This window comes from Oncorhynchus gorbuscha, linkage group LG21, assembly GCF_021184085.1.
Source record: "Oncorhynchus gorbuscha isolate QuinsamMale2020 ecotype Even-year linkage group LG21, OgorEven_v1.0, whole genome shotgun sequence".
NCBI lineage: Eukaryota > Metazoa > Chordata > Actinopteri > Salmoniformes > Salmonidae > Oncorhynchus > Oncorhynchus gorbuscha.
In genome coordinates this window covers 54,868,746-54,885,806 of record NC_060193.1, presented here as the reverse complement: position 1 = coordinate 54,885,806, position 17,061 = coordinate 54,868,746, and the positions used below count along the sequence as shown (strand labels likewise).

At 48.1% G+C, this 17,061-nt stretch overlaps 2 protein-coding genes across 2 annotated transcripts in view; one reads left to right on the top strand and one right to left on the bottom strand.

The window, feature by feature from the left end:
* Positions 1–2,220, bottom strand: part of LOC124008054 (phospholipid phosphatase-related protein type 3-like) — a 78,463-nt gene extending 76,243 nt beyond the window's left edge. The window contains exons 1-4 of the mRNA XM_046318958.1: positions 1,811–2,220; positions 608–714; positions 259–444; positions 35–161 (exon numbers count right to left, since the gene is read on the bottom strand). Of these exons, the coding sequence (XP_046174914.1) occupies positions 35–161; positions 259–444; positions 608–691 (397 nt within the window). The 5' untranslated portion in view covers positions 692–714; positions 1,811–2,220. The remainder of the gene's footprint in view (positions 1–34; positions 162–258; positions 445–607; positions 715–1,810) is intronic.
* Positions 2,221–5,421: 3,201 nt separating this feature from the next.
* Positions 5,422–17,061, top strand: part of LOC124008053 (paralemmin-1-like) — a 33,169-nt gene continuing 21,529 nt past the window's right edge. Inside the window, exons 1-2 of the mRNA XM_046318957.1 lie at positions 5,422–5,930; positions 14,598–14,640. Coding sequence (XP_046174913.1) covers positions 5,869–5,930; positions 14,598–14,640 — 105 coding nt within the window. The 5' untranslated portion in view covers positions 5,422–5,868. The remainder of the gene's footprint in view (positions 5,931–14,597; positions 14,641–17,061) is intronic.

The window sequence follows — 17,061 nt, the reverse complement described above, 5'->3', positions numbered from 1 at the left end:
CTTGTGGATTCAAGGGTAAATAACAGGTACGTACCAACAAAGCGAACAGTCCTCCGTAGGAAGGAGTTGAAGTTACACCCTCCAGCGATGATGGATCCTTCAGCTTTACTCTGTTTGACTCTGGACTGGTAACAATACACCAGCCCTTCACCTAGCATGATCTATTCACACACACACACACACAACTGGTCATGCACCCTGATAGGCTGTTCATTGATCAGTCTATTGATTCTAGGTTCTGACGGTGTGTGTACTAACCGAGGCAGCCGGTCCTGCGAAGGCCAGGCTCAGTAACATCAGCAGAGGGATCAGTTCGTCTCCTGTCTCCTGGTAAGGCAACGACAGGCCACGGTCATAGCAATGGAACCCAGGGGTCGCCGGGGACAACAGGTCTGTCAACTCCATGAAGTAGAGAGAGACAAGGGAGGAGAGGACGATGGGGAGCTAGACAGAAAGAAAGAGAGAAAGAGAGAGAGTGGAGGCTTGCAAGGGTGAGAGAGAAAGGGAGAGAGGTAACAGGGAGATATTGTCTTACTAACAGCCATAGTGAGTGTTATACATTAAATGCAGTTATATTGGACACACACGTACGCACGTACACACACACCTCTATGAAGTAGAAGCATGGTAGAAGTGTCATGCTGTCTTTGGGAGGTTTCTTCTTGGTCTTGGCTTTTGGTGACGACATCATCCTGGTGTTGGTCCAATCAGAGTCTAGGAACAGACAGAAGGGGAGGGGTTTAGTCATCACCCTGGTGGCGTTCCAGGTGGCATACATTACCGAGGTGTTGTTGCACATTATCAGCTTGTTAAGTCATTTTCTGCTACTACTTCCACATGGGCAAACATCTGCTTGGTCTTGGACTGGTCCTTTGAAGCAACCCGAAGCTTAATAGTAACTAGCTGAATGCACATCTGTTGGGTTGGTCCTCAAGTCCAAATGAACGGAACATCAGAACACAAACACACACACACACACACACACAAACACACACACACACACAAACACACAAACACACAAACACACACACACACACACACACAAACACACACACAAACACACAAACACACAAACACACACACACACACAAACAAACACACACACACACACACAACACACAAACACACAAACACACACAAACACACACACACACACACACACACACACACACACACACACACACACACACACAAACACACACACACAACAAGCCTCAATTGTGTGCTATCTGTTTCCCACTTCTCTCTCTCTAACCCTCTCTCTGAATTCAGGACAATGGAGTGGACCCAGGACAGCGCCATAGTTACAGTAACTCAGAGAGAAAGAAGCAGAGAGTTGAGACACACAATGTGACACATACTCGTTTTGAACGGAGTTATTCTACTGTTGAGACACACAATGTGACACATACTCATTTTGAACGGAGTTATTCTACTGTAACTATGGCGCTGTCCATTGCATGGTCCTGAACTCAGAGAGACAGAAGCAGGGAGTTGAGACACACAATGTGACACATACTCATTTTGAACGGAGTTATTCTACTGTAACTATGGCGCTGTCCACTGCATGGTCCTGAACTCAGAGAGAGAGAAAAAAACTGTCCTGATTAAAAAACATCGATTCTCTCAGACACTAGTGTCAGACTCACCCTGCCTTGCCTCTCCACACACACACACACACACACACACACACACACACACACACACACACACACACACACACACACACACACACACACACACACACACACACACACACACACACACACACACACACACACACACAGAAAGACACAGAGCGCTAAATTACCTCTGTCCCGCGGGTTATGTGTGTTTGCAGAGGCCCGTCTTGCCCTCCCCCCTCGCCGAGGTCTAGCGTGCTGCTCCAGTTTTCCGTTCAAACGTTAATCCATCTTCACGCGCTGCCCGTTGTTTTACGCCCCCAAAACACACAAAAACACACATTAGGTTGTTTGGGTTGGTCAGATTCTCCACGGATAGAGAGGACGAGAGAATGATAGATGGGTAAAACGAAAGGGAAAAGTCCTATATTCGATATTTCTCCGTTATTTTCCCTTCTGATCGCGCATGTGTGAATAAACTCAGAGGTTTCACGTGCCTTCTACCGGTTCACCCCAGTCCCAGTCAGCCACGCTATGTTCGAACAGCCCACACAAACTCAAACAGCGCTCAGAAGCGAACCGATATCTCACTTGAAGAACCGCTGCTCACAGAGAGCCTCGCGCACACAAAGGCATGGGGGGCGCGAGGGGGCGGGGGGAGACGAGGGGAGGAGACCGACTGCTCCTTCACACATACACAAACGCCCCTCCTCTCACCACTACAAATTCCTAATGGAGGAGTGCCACCACCATAAAGCTGGGGAAAACAAAGCGATGGATTTTGGTGTGTGTTTGGGTATGCGCGTGCATGAGTGAAAGCATGTGTGTCTGTTTGATTCTGAGTGTTTCTTCGAATATATTACCCTTTAGAACATTCTATTTTAAATGTAAAGGCTATTCATTTTAGGCAAAAAGATGCTGAACCCCCCCCCCCCTCCCATCTCTCTTCCTCTTTTCATATTTGGTTAGTTTTGTTGTGGGTAGACCTAGTCCAGTAGGGTGGGGTTGGGTTGGGTTGGGTTCTGACCACGTGCCTGTGACTGCTGCTGCGGCGTGTATTTGCGTCTCTTCATTCAACAAACGTGCACGCGCGCACACACACATCTTCTGCCTCTGACTGTCTGATTTACCTTGACATGAACACATTCAAACCTTTCCCCATCGGTTATAAATACACATACACCATGACACACCCACCCACCCACCCTTTTCTCCTGGACTGGTCACAGCTGGGCTGCTAATAAACTCATCACTCACTCACAAATACATATAAAGAAGACTCCAACCTATCAGCACTAACCTACAGACAACAGAGAAGACTCCAACCTATCAGCACTAACCTACAGACAACAGAGCAGACTCCTACCTATCAGCACTAACCTACAGACAACAGAGAAGACTCCAGCCTATCAGCACTAACCTACAGACAACAGAGAAGACTCCAACCTATCAGCACTAACCTACAGACAACAGAGCAGACTCCTACCTATCAGCACTAACCTACAGACAACAGAGAAGACTCCAGCCTATCAGCACTAACCTACAGACAACAGAGAAGACTCCAACCTATCAGCACTAACCTACAGACAACAGAGAAGACTCCAACCTATCAGCACTAACCTACAGACAACCGAGAAGACTCCAACCTATCAGCACTAACCTACAGACAACAGAGAAGACTCCAACCTATCAGCACTAACCTACAGACAACAGAGAAGACTCCTACCTATCAGCACTAAACATATGATTCTATCTCTACCTGTATTCTCTGTAAATCCAGCCTGGTCACTAGAAATACCACAGCAATCAGTAGCTCTATTGATATCTTCTGCCTGTACATGTGGTAGGGCTACTTTTCATTTGTTTCTGTTTACATGAATAAATACAGAAGTAAATTAATGAAATATGTTTAGAGCGCATGGGTCAGAGTGTCTTTATAAACGTGTGTCCCAATTTACAGCTGCTAGTGGCTAGAGGCATCCTCTTCATCCTTTCATCTCTTCCCTGGCCCCTCCTCTCCTCTTCTCAGTCTATGAACCATATGCAGAACACAAATGCTCCCTTCTGGCCACAGGATACCACATGCCACAATAAATATGTTATGGCCAGTAGATGGCGCACTTCACCAACTGAACCAATCTACATGAACAGTGCCTTCAGAAAGTATTCATGCCCCTTGACTTTTTCCACGTCGTTGTGTTACACTTACAGACTGAATTCAAAATTTACATTTACATTTACATTTAAAATTGAATATATATTTTTATCACCCATCTACACACAATACCCCATAGTGACAAAGTGAAAACATGTTTTGAAATTGTTGTACATTTATTTCAAATTAAAAACTGAACTATCTCATTTTACATATGTATTCACAACCCTGAGTCAATACTTTGTAGAAGCACGTTTGACAGCGATTACAGCTGTGAGTCTTTAAGAGATTTCCACACCTGGATTGTGCAACATTTGCCAAATATTATTTTCAAAATTCTTCAAGCTCTGTAAAATTGGTTGTTGATCATTACTGACAACCATTTTCAGGTCTTGCCATAGATTTTTCCAGTAGATTTAAGTCAAGACATTAACTTGGCCACTCAGGAACATTCACTGTCTTCTTGGTCAGCAACTCAAGCGTAGATTTGGCCTTGTGTTTTAGGTCATTGTTCTGCTGTCTGATGGAAAGCAAACTAAACCTGGTTTTCCTCTAGGATTTTTCCTGTGCTTACGCTCCATTCCATTATTTTTTTGTCCTGAAAAACTTCCCAGACCTTAACAATTACAAGCATACCCATAGCATGATGCAGCCACCACTATGCTTGAAAATATGGAGTGTTGTACTCAGTAATGTGTTGTGTTGGATTTGCCCCAAACATTATGCTTTGTATTCAGGACAAAAAGTGTATTTCTTTGCCACATTTTTTGTAGTATTACTTTAGTGCCTTGTTGCAAACAGGATACATGTTTTGGAATATTTTGTATTCTGTACAGGCTTCCTTCTTTTCACTCTGTCAATTAGGTTAATATTGTGGAGTAACTACAATGTTGTTGATCCATCCTCAGTTTTCACCAATTACAGCCCTTAAACTGTTTTAAAGTTACCATTGGCCTCATGATGAAATTGATCCAATTTCAATGTTGTTTGAGTTGCTTTGTGCATCAGCAAATTAGCTTGAGATGATTTTACTGCAACACTGGTCACTGTATCCAAGTTGCTTGACATAGGTGTTTCAAAGAGCTGTCAGTCAAGGTGAGCTCATGAATATAAGCTCCCTGCCCACTCTTCCTATCTTTTCAAACTTCCTGGTAGTTAGCCATGGAGAGAAAAGGTACATTTCAGAATGTCTTTTGAACTCTGTTTCCTGACTGAATCAGCATTCAAATGTAATTAATTGTGTTTGTGGTAAAGCCTCATTGGCAGCTATTGTTATCATACTGTATGTTTGCATCAGACTGTCGGCTAGACCCAGAGCGCATTTAGAAACAGAGGCCCATTATCGTGTCAGACTGTCGGCTAGACTCAGACCCCATTTATAACCAGAGGCTCCAATATCCTATCGGCAATACCCAGACCCTAATTATAACCAGAGGCCTCAATATCATATCAGTCAACAACACACCCTGGGCCTCCTTATCTCGGGAGGAAGGCGTACTCTCTCTCTCTCTCTCTTTCCTCTCTCTCTCTCTCTCTCTCTCTCTCTCTCTCTCTCTCTCTCTCTCTCTCTCTCTCACACACACTCTCTCTCTCTCTCTCTCTCTCTCTCTCTCTCTCTCTCTCTCTCTCTCTCTCTCTCTCTCTCTCTCTCTCTCTCGCCAGCTGGTGAGAGCACAAACCTTTCTGCAAAACAGGTCGCCTACAGGAGACAAACCATAATTTTGAGGGGACCAGGAGAGCTTTCATCTCTCCAAAAATCGCCAATTCACCCACGAACTCCTGTAATGTCGTGGAACGAAGATAAATAACGGCCAGCTTGTTTTCTCTCTGTTGAAGTGTTGAGCGGATCAAGCTCCCGCGACACACACGCACACACACAGCTCGGGCGTTCCCGCGACTCCTCACCGGCCAACGGAAGGGTGGCAGGAGAGAGGAGAGAGGAGGAGGAGAAGGGGAGAGAGGAGGGAGAGGAGGGGAGGAAACCCGACTGTTTTGAAGCTATACGCCAGTAAACATAGACTATAAGCATACACAGTGAAAGAAGAGGAAACCGTCGCAGTGCTATTTTATTTCAGTGTGGATGAAACTAGGATGAGAGAGACGCCAAAGGAGAGAGACGCCATCCGTGACAAGTTAAAGGACTCCGCTATTGGGTAAGTAGCCCGGCTGTCTGTCTGCTCGTTACACGCAGTGTCTACTCACGACTATACTTGGCCTGATTTCCGCGAATTTGTTGACTAGCCGTAGCGCTCCACTGCCTCAGCATCACGGAACAGCGATGAAGGATGGAGGTGAGGAGAGAAGGGGATGGAGGGATGGAGCAGAGTGCGAGATGCAGAATATAGGGAAAACGAGATGAAGAGATAATGTGTGTTTTCTAATGTAGGCATAATGTAATTATAAATGATACAAATCCCGTTAATGCATAGATGGAAATGCATGACAATAATGTGAACAAAACAATATGATAATAAATACCACTCGTACATAAATAAATAAATAAATAAATAAACAATATACAGTACATGTATAGCAGGATTATGAAATCATAGACCCCTGGGCACTGTTTTTTAGCCCCCACACACTTCCTGGCACACCATTATTTTCTGTAAACAAATCCATCCACCAAGATGCAATTCAATGCGAGGTTTCCTGTTGAAGAAAAAGCCCCTTTATAATAAAGCCATAATAACATTTGTAATGTAGGCTACAGTTGAGCAGGGGTGTTTTTAGGATTTCCACACATGTTGTTTGCAGGGTCAGAATATTTGTTTTGCCTTTTAAAAACATATTTCATACAATGCTACATACTTTACACATAGAAGACATTAGTGGAATCGTTTCTAATACCACTCAAATGACCGAAATCAGTGGCTACTCTGACACTAACAAACTGAGATCAATCTGGTATGGAATTCAAACAAATATAGCCCAGTCTAATGAAGCGACACATATTGTATAATATTGGGAGGCAATATAGACTATATATACAAAAGTATGTGGACACCCCTTCAAATTAGTGGATTCGGCTATTCCATCCACACCCGTGGCTGACAGGTGTATAAAATCGAGCACACAGCCATGCAACCTCCATATACAAACATTGGCAGTAGAATGGCCTTACTGAACAGCTCAGTGACTTTCAACGTGCCACCGTCATAGGCCACCTTTCCAACAAGTCAGTTCGTCAAATTTCTGCCCTGCTCGAGCTGCTCCGGTCAACTGTACGTACTGTTATTATGAAGTGGAAACGTCTAGGAGCAACAACGGCTCAGCTGCGAAGCGGTAGGCCACACAAACTCACAGAACGGGACCGCGTGCCGCAGCGGTCTAAGGCACTGCATCACAGTGCTAGAGGTGTTACTACAGACCCAGGTTCATTCCCGGGCTGAGCCACAACCGACAGTGGCCAGGAGTCTCATAGGACGGCACACAATTGGCCCAGTGTCGTCCGGGCTAGGCGAGGCTTTGGCCGGGGGGGCTTTACTTGGCTCATCACACCCTAGTGACTGCTTGTGCCGGGCCGAGTGCCTGCGGGCTGACCCCGGTCACCAGTTGAACGGTTTCCTCCGACACATTGGTGCGGCTGGCTTTCAGGTTAAGCTGGCGAGTGTTAAGGAGCGCGGTTAGGCATGTCATGTTCCGGAGGACACATGATTCCACCGTTGCCTCTCCCGAGACAGCTGGGGAGTTACAGCGATGAGACAAGATTGAAATTGGGGAGAAAAAAGGGGGATATAATACAAAATAAATAAAAATACAAAGAAAATACACAAAAAAATGGGTTTCCATGGCCGAGCAGCCACGCACACACACACACACACACACACACACACACACACACACACACACACACACACACACACACACACACACACACACACACACACACACACACACACACACACACACACACACACACACACACACACACGCGCACCTAACGCTTCGATCACACTGACAGCATCATTGCATTTTGGTTCACCAGAATTACATTAATTTCCAATGAAACACTGTGTTTGCCTTGCAGCATTGCGTTGCAGAGGCGGTTGCAGTGCGTTCAGTGTGGTACTGTCAGTGTGGTGCGTTCGGTGTGGTACTGTCGGTGTGGTGCGTTCGGTGTGGTTCGTACGTTGGAAAACTGTATGCGTAGACGGCTTGACAGAAATGGTAGCAGAAGGTGAATGTTGAACTTTTGTTGCATACATTTCCAGATGATGCTGCACACTATTTTGCACAACAACGCTGTCGGTGTGTTCGAAGTGTAAGATCACCATGCGCAATGCCAAGTGTCAGCTGGAGTGGTGTAAAGCTGGCTGCCATTGGACTCTGGAGCAGTGGAAACGCCATCTCTGGATTGATGAATCATGCTTCGCCATCTGGCAGTCCAACTGACAAATCTGGGTTTGGCGGATGCCAGGAGAACGCTACCTGCCCCAATGCATAGTGCCAACTGTAAAGTTTGGTGGAGGAGGAATAATGGTCTAGGGCTGTTTTTCATGGTTTGGGCTAGGTCCCCTTAATACTGCATCTAGCTCTGACCTCAACTCCATCAAACACCTTTAGGATGATTTGGAACATCGACTGCGAGCCAGACCTCACTAATGCTCTTGTGGCTGAATGAAAGCAAGTCCACACAGCAATGTTCCAAATAGTGGAAGCCTTCCCAGAAGAGTGGAGGCTGTTATAGCAGTGGGTAAGCCCCTCCATTAACCCGGCCCTGAGTACAGGAAGGACACTCAGACAGTCTCCTCCCTTGCAGAAAATGTGAAAACAAACAGTATGTTCTGCCCCTGTATGTTGAATAGTTTATTCTAGGCTTTAAATTCTCAAACAGTCAGGTGGACTAGAATAACACAAATAATAATTTGACCATTTTAATTGTTTACGATTCCAATATGTTAGTGTAATCATTTATGATGTAGGCCTACCTTTCATGTTTATCTATTTCTTTGACACACACACGCACACAGACAATATAGATCTGTTGTGGGAGTGTTTCTATTTTGGGGTGTCTGGCTTTTAGCATCGATATGGCATTTTACCAGGCAGGAGAGAGAGAGAGAGAGAGAGAGAGAGAGAGAGAGAGAGAGAGAGAGAGAGAGAGAGAGAGAGAGAGAGAGAGAGAGAGAGAGAGAGAGAGAGAGAGAGAGAGAGAGGTGGTGTGTGTGTGGTGTGTGAGAGAGAGAGAAGAGAGAAGAGAGAAGAGAGAAAGGGATAAGAGAGAGAGAGAGAACTGGAGAAGAGAGAGGGACAGACAGAGGGAGAGAGAGAGAGAAAGAGAGAATGGGAGAAGAGAGAGAGAAGAGGGAGAGGGATAAGAGAGAGAGAGAGAGAGAGAGAGAGAGAGAGAGAGAGAGAGAGAGAGATGGGAGAGAGAGAGAGAATGGGAGAAGAGAGAGAGAGAACTGGAGAAGAGAGAGAGAAGAGGAGAGGGATAAGAGAGAGAGAGAGAGAGAGAGAGAGAGAGAGAGAGAGAGAGAGAGAGAGAGAGAGAGAGAGAGAGAGAGAGAGAGAGAGAGAGAGAGAAAGAAGAGAGAGAGAGAGAGGAATAAGAGAGGAGAGAGAATGGGAGAAGAGAGAGAGAGAGAGAGAGACAGTGAGAGAGAGAGAGAGAGAGAGAGAGAGAGAGAGAGAGAGAGAGAGAGAGAGAGAGAGAGAGAGAGAGAGAGAGAGAGAGAGAGAGAGAGAGAGAGAGAGAGAGAGAAAGAAAGAAAGAGAACGGGAGAGGAGAGAGAGACAGAGAGAGAGAGAGAGAGAGAGAGAGAGAGAGAGAGAGAGAGAGAGAGAGAGAGAGAGAGAGAGAGAGAGAGAGAGAGAGAGAGAGAGAGAGAGAGAGAGAGAGAGAGAGAGAGAGAGATTTATAAGACGTGTGCTTGCTCCCTGAGCCTTTAGCCCATCAGGCTCACACAGTCTTGTGGCATGCAGGTGACATGTTTGAGACTCCCCCCCTCCCCTTCTCTCCCTCCTCCCCATCATACCAGATAAAAGAAAGGATTTGTTTGCTTTCTCTATCTGTTGTTTTCTGATCAATTGTGTCATTTTTAGCCTCTAATCCATTTTAATCACTCTCTCTCTATCTCTCTCTCTCTCTTTCTCCCTGTCCATCTCTCTCTCTCTCTCTCTCTCTCCATTTCAATTAAATTAAATTCAAGGGCTTTATTGGCATGGGAAACATATGTTAACATTGCCAAAGCAAGTGAGGTAGATAATATACAAAAGTGAAATCAACAATAAAAATGAACAGTAAACATTACACACACAGACGTTTCAAAAGAATAAAGACATGACAGATGTCATATTATGTATATATACAGTGTTGTAAAGGGGAAAGGGAAAATAAATAAGTATAAATATGGGTTGTATTTACAATGGTATTTGTTCTTCACTGGTTGACCTTTTCTTGTGGCAACAAGTCACACATCATTTTAACCTCACACTTGTTGTTTGTGTACATGGATTCTATAATGTTGTAGGTTTTTCCCCCAACACCACTTTACATAAATTGGTATAGCAGACCCTCATGCCAAATTGAGTCAAAGTATTTTTTGAAATAAACATGCATGAGAAAACTTTGCCATTGTTTTGGTTTGTTCGTTTGTCAATTAGAGTGTGCAGGGTGAGTACGTGGTCTGACGTTGTCACGCCTTGGTCATTGTATTTTGTGTTTTTGTTATATGTATGGGTAGGCCAGGGTGTGATATGGGTTTATATGTTGTATTCGTATTGGGGTTTGTATTATTTGGGATTGCGGCTGATTAGGGGTGTGTCTAGTTAGGCTTGGCTGCCTGGGGCGATTCTCAATCAGAGTCAGGTGCTTGTCGTTGTCTCTGATTGAGAACCGTATTTAGTCAGCCTGACTTTCGCTTTGTATTTTGTGGGTGTTTGTTCCTGTCTCTGTGTTGTAGTTCACCAGATAGGCTGTAATAGGTTTCACGTTCCGTTTGTTGTTTTCGTATTCAGTTATTTCATGTACCTTTTCATTCATTAAAGTCATGAGTAACCTACACGCTGCATTTCGGTCTGACTCTCTTCATTCAACAGATGAACGACGTTACAGAAACACCCACCACTCACAGACCGAGCAGCGTGTGAACTGGCAGGATCTAAAGGAGGACGTTATGGACAGCAGAAGCATGGAGTATACTACGTGGGAAGAAATCGACAGGTGGGCGGCCGACCCAGAGCGAGTGCAGGAGCCCGCCTGGGATTCCCTACAGCAATGCGAAGAAGGCTATAGACGTATGGAGTCGAAAAGGAAAGCACGGCTATACAGAGCGAAAACCGAAAGTAACGGGGGAAAGCGCAGAGAGAGAGTGGCTGAGTCAGGAGTCAGACCTGAGCCTACTCTCCCTGTTAATCATGAAGAGCAGTTGCAGTGGGAGAGACTGCACCATTTGGAGATTTGGACATGGGAGGAGGAATTAGACGGTAAAGGACCCTGGGCGCAGCCGGAGAATATCGCCGTCCCAAGGAGGAAATATAAGCAGCTAAAGCGGAGAGGCGCAGGTATGAGGAGGCAGCACGGCGACGCGGTTGGAAACCGGAAAAACAGCCCAAAAAATTATTGGGGGGGGCTAGAAGGGAGAATAGTTATGCCAGGTAGGAGACCTGCGCATACTCCCTGTGCTCACCGTTGGGCTAGAGAGACCGGGCAGGCACCGTGTTATGCTATGGAGTGCACGGTGTTTCCAGTGCGGGTGCAGAGCCAGCTGCGGCACATACCAGCCCTTCCTATTGGCCGGGCTAGAGTGGGCATCGAGCCAGGTAAGCTCGGGCAGGCTCGGTGCTCAAGAGCTCCAGTGCGCCTGCACGGTCCGGTCTATCCAGAGCCACTTCTACACACCAGTCCTCCGGTAGCAGCTCCCCGCACCAGGCTTCCTGTGCGTGTCCTCGCGCCAGTACCACCAGTTCCAGCACCACGCACCAGGCCTCCAGTGTGCCTCGCCTGTTCAGCGCAGCCAGCGCTTTTCTCCTCTCCGGCGCTGTTGGAGTCTCCCGCCTGTTTAGCACAGCCAGAGCCTTTCTCCTCTCCTGCGCTGCCGGAGTCTCCCGCCTGTTTAGCGCAGCCAGAGCCTTTCTCCTCTCCTGCGCTGCCGGAGTCTCCTGTCAGCCCAGCGCCGCCAGTGCTCCCAGCGCCGCCAGTGCTCCCAGTCTGCCCAGTGCTCCCAGTCTGCCCAGCGCCGCCAGTGCTCCCAGTCTGCCCAGCGCCGCCAGTGCTCCCAGTCTGCCCAGCGCCGCCAGTGCTCCCAGTCTGCCCAGCGCCGCCAGTGCTCCCAGTCTGCCCAGCGCGGCCAGTGCTCCCAGTCTGCCCAGCGCGGCCAGGGCTCCCAGTCTGCCCAGTGCGGCCAGTGCTCCCAGTCTGCCCAGCTCCGCCAGTGCTCCCAGTCTGCCCAGCTCCGCCAGTGCTCCCAGTCTGCCCAGTGCCACCAGTCTGCCCAGTGCCGCCAGTCTGCCCAGCGCCGCCAGTCTGCCCAGCGCCGCCAGTCTGCCCAGCGCCGCCAGTCTGCCCAGCGCCGCCAGTCTGCCAGGATCCGCCAGAAGTGCCAGTCTGCCAAGATCCGCCAGAAGTGCCAGTCTGCCAAGATCTTCTAGATCGGCCAGACAACCTGAATCATCCAGTTCCACCAGCCAGCCAGGATTTACCGGAGCCTACTACCTGCCTGAGCTTCCTCTCAGTACTAAGCTTCCTCTCAGTACTGGGTTTCCTCTCAGTACTGGGCTGCCTCTCAGTACCGGGCTTCCCCTCTGTACCGGGCTTCCCCTCAGTACCGGGCTGCTTCTGTCCCGAGCTGCCCCTCAGTCCCGGGCTGCCCCTCTGTCCCGAGCTGCCCCTCTGTCCTGAGATGCCCCTCTGTCCTGAGCTGCCCCTCTGTCCCGAGCTGCCCCTCGGTCCCGAGCTACCCCTCGGTCCCGAGCTGCCCCTCAGTTATGTGGGGATCAGGGTGAGGACTATTAGGCCATGGTCGGCGGAGAAGGTGGATTATCCCAGGACGCGAAGGGGAGGAACTAGGACATTTATGGAGTGGGGTCCACGTCCCGAGCCAGAACCGCCACCATGGACAGACGCCCACCCGGACCCTCCCTATGCTCATGAGGTGCGTCCCGGAGTCCGCACCTTAGGGGGGGGGGTTCTGTCACGCCTTGGTCATTGTATTTTGTGTTTTTGTTATATGTTTGGGTAGGCCAGGGTGTGATATGGGTTTATATGTTGTATTCGTATTGGGGTTTGTATTATTTGGGATTGCGGCTGATTAGGGGTGTGTCTAGTTAGGCTTGGCTGCCTGGGGCGATTCTCAATCAGAGTCAGGTGCTTGTCGTTGTCTCTGATTGAGAACCGTATTTAGTCAGCCTGACTTTCGCTTTGTATTTTGTGGGTGTTTGTTCCTGTCTCTGTGTTATAGTTCACCAGATAGGCTGTAATAGGTTTCACGTTCCGTTTGTTGTTTTCGTATTCAGTTATTTTATGTACCTTTTCATTCATTAAATTCATGAGTAACCTACACGCTGCATTTCGGTCTGACTCTCTTCATTCAACAGACGAACGACGTTACAGACGTATGGTAATTTGGTAAAAAGCCAATTTGATATTTTCTCAGTACATTGTTTTCACTGAGGAAATGTATGAGTCTGCTGTTAATCATAATGCATCATGATTACCTGGGTTGGAGGGTTTGCATTTTGTCCTATAGTTCATTCAATGTAATTAGAGAATCCAGTGGGTTCTGGTAGTCTTTAGTAGTTGATTCTAAGAGTTGTATTTGATCATGTATATGTTTTTTCTGTTTGTTTTTTGTTATAGGGCCTAAAATATTGGAGAAGTGGTTTACCCATACATCTCCATTGTGGATAACTAACTATTTGTGTTGTTGTTCGTTTAGTGTTTTCCAATTTTCCCAGAGGTGGTTAGAGTCTATGAATTCTTCGATTACATTGAGCTGATTTCTGACGTGCTGTTCCTTCTCTCTCTCTCTCTCACTCTCTCTCTTTCACACACTCACTCATGATCATCAGCAGTCCTGCACCAGATATATAAAATCCAATGCACTATTGATAGAGAACAGAGGGGTCCAGTATATTTTACTACCTGTTCTCCCTCAGGCTACAATTACATACAAACACACACTCACACACACACACACACACACACACACACACACACACACACACACACACACACACACACACACACACACACACACACACACACACACACACACACACACACACACACACACACACACACACACACACACACACACACACACACACACACACACACACACACACACACACACACACACACACACACACAGACCACATTGAATCAGGAGTTGACTGTGCATAACAGACTGGTCAATAACCTCGGCCTTATGGCTCTGCTCTACCATTAGCATTGATTGATTGATCAGTCTCCTCTCTACCCCAAGACTGTTTCTGGATGTTTCTGAGTAGATGATGAGAGTTATTCAATTCTATAATGAGAATCCCTCCAGAGTTAGGGTTCATGTTATAGGGTTATGATCAGTATTCATGTACGTGTTGTGTTATGTCATGTTATGCAGCGTGTCAGGGTACCTGCAGTGTGTGTTGTATGTCTCTCCTAATCCAGGTCTCTTGATGTTTATTTCAGACTGATCACACCCACGTACGGCACCACACACACGCGGTCGCACTCACGCACTCACGCAACCATGCAAGTCTTCCCAATGAGGCAGAGCGGTATTCCCCGCCAGAGCTCTGGAATCCATTAAAGCAGGAATGTCGACATCACTCTGTTATTCTTCTATCTCACTAACTTTATTATTTCTCTCTCTCAGGATGGCTGAGGTTTCACAGCAGGAGAGAATTCAGGCCATCGCTGTAAGTGACACACACACACACACACACACACACACACACACACACACACACACACACACACACACACACACACACACACACACACACACACACACACACACACACACACACACACACACACACACACACAGCATGCATGGTTTCATACAACCATTAATTAATTAATAACTCCTGTTAGACCAGCCTGATCAACAGAAATAGACTTTGATTTCAGACATTTGAAAAGTTCCTGAGAACGTCGCGCTCACCAAAAAAAAGAACTTGCTCAGACCACTGCGCTACGATAGTTCACAATAGTAGTTCGGCTCTAGCAAGCCGTGAGAATACTTTATGATACTTGAGGGTATGAGGTCGGTGGTTTGCAGAGCCTTCCCCAAACCATGCCGAATTAACCCTGTAACCATGCCGAATTAACCCGTAACCATGCCAAATTAACCCTGTAACCATGCCGAATTAACCCTGTAACCATGCCGAATTAACCCTGTAACCATGCCGAATTAACCCTGCAACCATGCCAAATTAACCCCGTAACCATGCCGAATTAACCCTGCAACCATGCAGAATTAACCCGGTAACCATGCCGAATTAATCCTGCAACCATGCCAAATTAACCCTGCAACCATAACGAATTAACCTTGTAACCCACTCATTGCTCACCCCCCCCACACACACACACACACACACACACACACACACACACACACACACACACACACACACACACACACACACACACACACACACACCTCAGACCTATTAGCACTTTCAGCCCCTATCCCTCCAGACCCCCTATCCCTCCAGACCCCCTATCCCTCCAGACTCCCTATCCCTTCAGACCCCCTATCCCTCCAGACCCCTATCCCTCCAGACTCCCTATCCCTTCAGACCCCCTATCCCTCCAGACCCCCTATCCCTCCAGACCCCTTACCCCTCCAGACCTCCTATCCCTCCAGACCCCATATCCCTCCAGACCCCCTATCCCTCCAGACTCCCTATCCCTTCAGACTCCCTATCCCTTCAGACCCCTATCCCTCCAGACCCCCTATCCCTCCAGACCCCTTACCCCTCCAGACCTCCTATCCCTCCAGACCTCCTATCCCTCCAGACCCCATATCCCTCCAGACCCCAAATCCCTCCAGACCCCCTATCCCTCCAGACCCCTATCCCTCCAGACTCCCTATCCCTCCAGACCCCCGATCCCTCTAGACCCCATATCCCTCCAGACCCCATATCCCTCCAGACCCCCTATCCCTCCAGACCCTCTATCCCTCCAGACCCCCTATTCCTCCAGACCCCGTTCCCTCCAGACTCCCTATCCCTTCAGACCCCCTATCCCTCCAGACCCCCTATCCCTCCAGACTCCCTATCCCTTCAGAACCCCTATCCCTTCAAACCCCTATTCCCCCAGACCCCATATCCCTCCAGACCCCTTATCCCTTCAGACCTCCTATCCCTCCAGACCCCCTATCCCTCCAGAACCCATATTCCTCTAGAACCCCTATCCCTCCAGACCTACAGACCCCCTATATCTCCAGAACCCCTATCCCTCCAGTCCCCTATCCCACCAGAACCCATATCCCGTCAGAACCCCTATCCCTCCAGACCCCATATCCCTCCAGACCCCCTATTCCTCCAGACCCCCTATCCCTCTAGACATCCTATCTTTCCAGACCTCCAAACCCCCTATCCCTCCAGACCCCATATCCCTCCAGACCGCATATCCCTCCAGACCCCCTATCCCTCCAGAACCCCTATCCCTCCAGAACCCCTATCACTCTAGAACCCATATCCCTCTAGAACCCCAATCCCTCCAGACCCCCTATCCCTCCAGAACCCCTATCCCTCAGGACACCCTATCCCTCCAGACCTCATATCCCTCCAGACCCCATATCCCTCCAGACCGCATATCCCTCCAGACCCCCTATCCCTCCAGAACCCATATCCCTCTAGAACCCCAATCCTTCCAGACCTCCTGTCCCTCCAGACCTCCTATCCCTCCAGACCCCCTATCCCTCCAAAAACCCTATTCCTCCAGAACCCCTATCCCTCCAGACCACATATTCCTCCAGACCCCCTATCCCGCCAGACCCCCTATTTCTTCCAGACCCCTATCCCTCCAGACCCCCTATCCCTCCAGACCTCCTATCCCTCCAGACCCCCTATCTCTCCAGACCCCCTATCCCTCCATACCCCCTATCCCTCAAGACATCCTATCCCTCCAGACCTCCTATCCCTCCAGACCTCCTATCCCTCTAGACATCCTATCCCTCCAGACCCCCTATCCCTCCAGACCCCCTATCCCTCCAAACCTTCTATCCCTCTAGACCCCCTATCCCTGCAGACCTCCTATCCCTCCAGACCTCCTATCCATCCAGACCTCCTATCCCTCTAGACATCCTATCCCTCCAGACCTCCTATCCC